A 6,176-nucleotide genomic window follows, 5' to 3' on the forward strand; every position below is an offset into this window, starting at 1 on the left:
GGCACGCGGAACATCTTGCTCGCGGCGCTGTCGTCGGAGAGGCCCCGCGTGACGCTGCAGACCCCGGTGGTGCTCGACGAGCAGTTCTGCTTCTACGATGCGGCCCTGGAACCGACGCGAGGCAGCCGAAGCCGACGCGGTCGTCGTTCAGTTCAAGGTTACGCTGTGCCGTCTGCGGACGCGAAGGGGGAGATAGAGGAGGACGAAGAAGAGGATGACATGATCGACGATGAGAACCACGAAGAGGAGCAGGAGGAGGAGGAGGAGGAGGACGGCAATGGCACGGAGGACGACGAGGATGCGAGGGGTTCCGACGACTCCCATTACGAATACGACGGCAGGGATGACGGGAGGTGTGCGGCCTCCCGCTCGGCGTCGAGCTCAACTACGCCTACGCGCCAAGAAGGGACGACAGCGAGGAGGAGTTCGTCGACCGCAAGGTGCACGCGCAAGCGGTTAGGGAGAGACGCGCCAGCCACAAGGCGCAGCGGCGACGCAGGAGGTTCGCCACCGAGGCCGAGGGGCGGTCCCTCGGAGGGCCGGCGCCGCCGGGGCTCGCTTTCCCCGCGGAGCGCCGTCGACGGGTTCCACTTGAAGCAGCACTCCTGGGTATCTTTGTGTTTGTCTATCTGATGGCGATGGTCGCACTGTACATCAGTGGATGAACTGCGTCGTGTTTGTTTTCAAGACGTGATCAATTGTATCAAAATCACTGTTTTCAATAGATCGATGGGGAAAATTTGCATGTTGAAACTAGTCACGTTTGGATATGCAGTTCAGCAGTTGTATATCATGGTTTCTTGTTATTAATACTGATAATATATAGCTCAGCTGTGCATCAACAATTGAAATTTCAGATAAGGTGTAGCACTCACTGGTCAGATCATATCATGTCATACGTACACGTACGCCACCACAAACCAAATGTCATATACAGCTTGATGCAACACAAGTTCCTTCTCCAGCCAACAGCCGACGCATCGCCCATCAGCGCCGATGGATCACCCGGAGCAACAGAACCACCGTTCCCCGCCGCGCCGTTCGTGCAGGACCATCCCGGCGGGACGGTTCGGCCGCACTTTCACCAGTCTCTCGGCTGCCGATCAAGACACACACACAGACATCACATGCAGTCAGTCGACGTTGTTTACACAGATTATTTCAGCACCGAATCAGAATTCAGAAGTCTATCAGCCACCTAGCTCGTAGAAGAGCTCGCCGACGTTCTGCGCCGTCTTCGCTGACGTCTCCAGGAAGAAGAGGCCGTTTCGTTCGGCGTACTCCAACGCTTCCTGCGATCAGAGAAGAAAAAAACAGAGATGAGATGTAGCATTGAGCCTCTGAATTTTCGTTTCCCTCTCCTGCAGAAATGTTTGGAAATTCTCATGCATGCATGTACCTGTGTCCTGACCTTCCTCTTCTCTTCTAAATCAACCTTGTTGCCCACTAGCGCCATAACCAAGTGTGGATCCCCTGTTTGGACATGCGCAAGATCTAAGCACTGAGATCCAGTTCGGTTACGCTAGGTGATGACAGTTTCAGAGACAGAAAGAAAGCAGAAGTGTGTTGTTGGAACCAAACTGAAGCAGGGTGTACAGCAACGTACCTTGCCTCTGAAGCTCGTCTACCCACTTCTTTGCACGGATGTACGAATCCTGACACAAACGCAAAAAACATATCGAACAAGTGAACGATCAGTTTCAATTTCCATTATTGAAAACAATCAAATCATCCGGTGAAACTAGATGTGCTTCATAACATATTCAGATAATGTTTCTTTCTTTTTTTGATGATTCAGAGAACATCCATAACTGAACGAGGAGAAGATGTCCCTCTCACCATGCTGGATATGTCGTAGACGACAACGGCGGCCGCAGCGCCGCGGTAGTACATGGGGGCGAGGCTATGGTACCGCTCCTGGCCGGCAGTGTCCCAGATGTCGAACCTGACGGTGGCGTCTCCCTCGCCGCCACGGCCGCTCACCGGCAGCAGCTGCGAGAAGAAGGCCGCCCCGATGGTCGACTCCTGGCACTCGTAGTAGAGCCCCTTGGCGAACCGGACCACGATGCTGGTCTTCCCGGCGCCCAGGTCTCCCAGAAGCACCTGAAAGCACGACACGCACGCAATTAGTTTCACCATGAAAAGCAAGCGACGTGATCAGCTAGCGAAACTGTACGAGTGTGCGACGTACCCACCAGTTTGGCCTGGATGACGCTGCTCGGAGTTGGAGCCATCATGGATGATCGTTGTATCTCGCTGGTGGTCGGCTTCGTCGCCGGCAATTCAGACTGATGATCAAAGTTGCTTGGCACGTTCGGAGAGAAATGACAGTAACGTTTTCTCACATGCCCTTCGTCGTGTGTACGGCGAAGAAGACCGGTAGTTGCAAGCTTTTAGCTTCTCCGGCATCCGCCGGACAAAACCTGGTAGGTTCAGGTTCTTGACCGTTAGGTCTTTGCCTTGGCCGAGTCCTCGAACTAGTGGTTCCTTAAGAGCATCTCTAGCAGATCTTCACATCATCCTACAAATTCCACTTCGGGTTAATATGGGGGCTTCTACCATTTTTTGGACCAGACCAGACCCTGCATCGGTAGTCTGGCCTGGAAAACAGATCCAAACCGCAGCTTAAAATCGCGAAATGCCCCCATATATGGTGGTCGGCTAGGCAGATGGAGGCCTCCCCATCCGCTCCTCTGCCTCTCCGCCTCTCGCCGACGTAAAATTGAACCCCCACCGGCGAGCAATCGAGCGAGCCCGCGCGAAGATCAACCATCCCGAGCTCCTGTCGACGACGATGGTGGCGGGGCAGCGCTCCAACGGGCATGGGGGCTGCCAGATTGGCCGCGGCGGGAGCTCCACCGAGCGCGGCGAAAGTTCCACCCCTCCTCCCGCTAGCGAGAAGGAGAACAACGGGGCGGAGAAGGTAAAGTTCGACGCCGCGCGCATCCACGGTAGCTACCACTGCCGCAACTACGGCGTCGCGGTGCCACCCGCTTTCGCGAAGTGGGAGTTGGACTGCTACCACCGCCGCGCCTCTGTAACATCCCAAATTTTCAAACAAAGAAGAAATTAAATTTCCATTTTTCCAAATTTTGGAAACCAACAAAAACTTTTATTAAGTTAAGTTTGAGGCATAGTGATCATGCTTATATGTTGTATTATTGCCATTAATTGATTGTTAAAGTATTTTGAAATAACCTAAAACCCTAAACCCTAACTTTCTCAAAACCAAATAAGATCAAATATGAAGAAACTAAAAGAAAATAAAAAGACATATGTGGGCATGCGGCCCTAATATGCAAATCTTGACTAATACCCTTTTTACATTTCTAAATGATGGTGAACCATTGTTAAACCCCACTAAACCCTAAACCTCACCCCTCTTCTCACCATCCATTATAATCAAAATTGAAAAGAAAGTAAATTAAAAAGAAAAGGCCTATGTGCCTATAGCTATTGTTTGGATGCGACCCCAGTTCTTTCTAATCTCTCTATCAGGGACATCCGCCATGTTTGCAAACCTGTTTCTGAGATTCTCTGGCAGCAACATGTCATCTCCGTACTTTATGTACTCCTGCATCTGAAGGATGGCGTACCACGCGTCCATCCCATTGTCGGGCGTCGACTGCCTGAGGCAGGGGAAGTTGGTTGTGTGGGTTAAGACCAAGCCTCCTCGGGATTTCCTCTCTACTTTGAGGGGGCCTGCCTTGTTGGCGAAGCCGGTGAGAGCATCATTGAGAAGGGCCCTGATGTGGGAGTAGTCTTTCTTGCGGTCCCTACCCGAGTCGAGATAGACTGCATGCGAGTGTTGCGGGTGCACGACGATGAGGGTGATGTTTTTAATAAAAGTAGTGTTTTCAATAGATTAGGTTATGGTTTTGGTAGCCATTTTCTTTTTGGCTACGCCTCAATAGAGATGACATCCAAAATAAGCGAGATCTCCATTCCAACGTTCATGGTGTGCTGGAAGATTACAATTGTCCAGGTATGAGCCTTGAGATCTTGCTTCGTTACATCGATTTTAATTTTTTTTCCTCATGGTTGTCGCGAACAGAATTTACCTCGCAATATTTTTCCCCGCGGCTACATCCTCGACAATGGTGATTTGTTCTCTCGCTCGATTGGTTTTCCATGGCATGCTCGTGTTGGTACTCTTACCGATATTGATTGACTAATATAACACATGAGTGTGTGCATGTAGCCTTTTTATTGTGACTCAAAATAAAATTATAGGAAAATCTTCTTGTGTACTTACGGTTCTATGGTTTGATATCTATCTTTAGCTACCTTCAGGAAAGTACCAGATTATGTCATGAAAAAAGAAAAAGGTTGAAAACATTAAAAAATTGTTGGTTTCTTCTAGACTTTATTTTATAATCACCGGAGACATCTTGTATATTTCTACCATGTATTATTTATTAAGTAAATATATATAGAATTGATAGTCAAAAAAGTGTTGCGTTTTTTACCAAAAAGAGCGGACATGTACATAAAACCTGTTTAGATATATTCAGACCACCGACACTTATTTTGAAATATAGGAAGGACAGCCCTAGCAAACCTTCCGGACTCCTGCTTCACATGATGACACGATGTCCGCTTTTAGGCAAAATCCTTAATTTGCTGCATTGCAGAAAAAAAAGCCCCACTTTTGCTTGATTAAATAAAAAACGGTTCATCTAGAAAATAAAATAAAAAAATACTCGTCGAATACACCTAGCAGCCCACCAACGATTCGGCATCGGCACCATGGCTACACCTAGCAGCGGCGCGCGGAGTATTGGAGGGAAGCGCGTATTGGATCCTCTTCTCCGCCTCTGGGTGGAAGCGGCGGCCGGAGCAGCACCGGCGTCAAATAAAACTGAACATCCACTCGAAAGAAAATCTGAAGCTACACCTGTGGACCACAAGCAGAAAGTGGAAGCAGAACCGAAACCAAAAGATGTTCAGGCTGCTCGGGCTGTTGATAACAGCCTTGGTCGATTGAATGATAATACTGGAGGGAAGAATTCTGATAAATCTCATTGCAGGGAAAACTTGGAGAAATCAGTGTCTCCTATTGAAACTAAAAGGGGGGAGTCTCAAAAGCAAGTTCAGAAATTGAAGAAGAAAGACGCCCGCCCTTCTGAAAAAGAGCTGATGGAAGCTATCGAGCTAGATATTGATGGCCTGCCGAAACATGAATCTGGTGCAGTGAAATTTCTTGAGGAAGAAAGTAACAAGGTCAGCGGGAGCCGGAGGCGTGGCCAGAGAGACGCGGCACGGGGCATATCCATCCAGCTGACTCGCGATGATGCACCCTAAATCGCGTCGCCGCCGTCCATGCATAGACACAAGGTCGTCTCCGGCCGGCCCGCCCCTCAACCAAAACCAAACGACGGCAAAACAGATGGAGAAGAAAAACAAGAGCTAGCGCTTCGATTGAATTGGGCTGAAGAGCTCAGCACGCTGACCGGCCGACCTTCTCTTCGACCATAGACGACAGGGACGGAGCTACCGCTCCTCGCCTCGCCTCGCCTCGCCAAAGTCCAAAGTCACAAGTCACGCGATAGCCGACGCGCGGCTGCGTGGCCATAGCTTTCTACTTATAGAGCTAGATGTGAAGAGATGGGGTGCTAATGTTTGGATTATCACGCATGCAACATGCACATGGATCGCTGACATGGCTTGGCAAAATGAGCCCAGACCGTAAAACGAGGCGTTGGTGTTAATTAACTTGTCTCATTCCCGATGGGTCATCTGTATTCATTCTCTAACCAAGTATTCATTTTCCTTCCGAGTCATGGACCTGATGGATGTGTTTGTTTATACTCCCTCCGAGAGAAAGCTACAATGTCTTCTAGCTTACGCCTACGCCACGCTCACGACACACAACACATATTTACAAGGTTGTACATGTACCACAACTATCCATTATTTTTAATACTTCCTCCGATCTATACTACTTACCACTGAATCGCATATATGTAGTACACATTCTAGTGTGCCTATTCACTCATTTCCGCAATAAGTATTATGGACCAAAGGGAGTAATGGTTTTCACTAATAACATATAAATGTACCATGATTTTATTATACAGGTCTATTGAGTTCTCATGATAAGTTCTTTTGATCTTTATTCACAAAACATAGCTCTTGATGATTCATGGGAGCAAAATGCCACCTCTATTCAAGCA

The 6,176-nt window shown here is 48.9% G+C and overlaps 1 protein-coding gene across 1 annotated transcript; it reads right to left on the bottom strand.

Moving 5' to 3' along the window:
* Window positions 1–1,001: 1,001 nt before the first annotated feature.
* LOC139833970 (ras-related protein RHN1-like) lies at window positions 1,002–2,354 on the bottom strand. The gene is made up of 6 exons (XM_071824349.1): window positions 2,196–2,354; window positions 1,840–2,103; window positions 1,607–1,655; window positions 1,400–1,473; window positions 1,199–1,292; window positions 1,002–1,096 (listed from the first exon to the last, which is right to left on the bottom strand). Exons 1-6 carry the CDS (start codon window positions 2,235–2,237, stop codon window positions 1,002–1,004), a joined length of 618 nt encoding a protein of 205 aa, XP_071680450.1. The 5' UTR covers window positions 2,238–2,354.
* Between the last annotated feature and the right edge of the window lie 3,822 nt (window positions 2,355–6,176).

Source organism: Lolium perenne, chromosome 7, assembly GCF_019359855.2.
Source record: "Lolium perenne isolate Kyuss_39 chromosome 7, Kyuss_2.0, whole genome shotgun sequence".
NCBI classification, from domain to species: domain Eukaryota; kingdom Viridiplantae; phylum Streptophyta; class Magnoliopsida; order Poales; family Poaceae; genus Lolium; species Lolium perenne.

Bases quoted from the DNA above. Each gene is read 5' to 3' on its own strand.
- LOC139833970 (XM_071824349.1), bottom strand. From the start codon at position 2,237: ATGATGGCTCCAACTCCGAGCAGCGTCATCCAGGCCAAACTG. The intron at 2,104-2,195 runs GTGGGTACGTCG...TCGTGCTTTCAG, and splicing joins GCGTCATCCAGGCCAAACTG to GTGCTTCTGGGAGACCTGGG. The intron at 1,474-1,606 runs GTACGTTGCTGT...ATGTCCAAACAG, and splicing joins AGACGAGCTTCAGAGGCAAG to GGGATCCACACTTGGTTATG.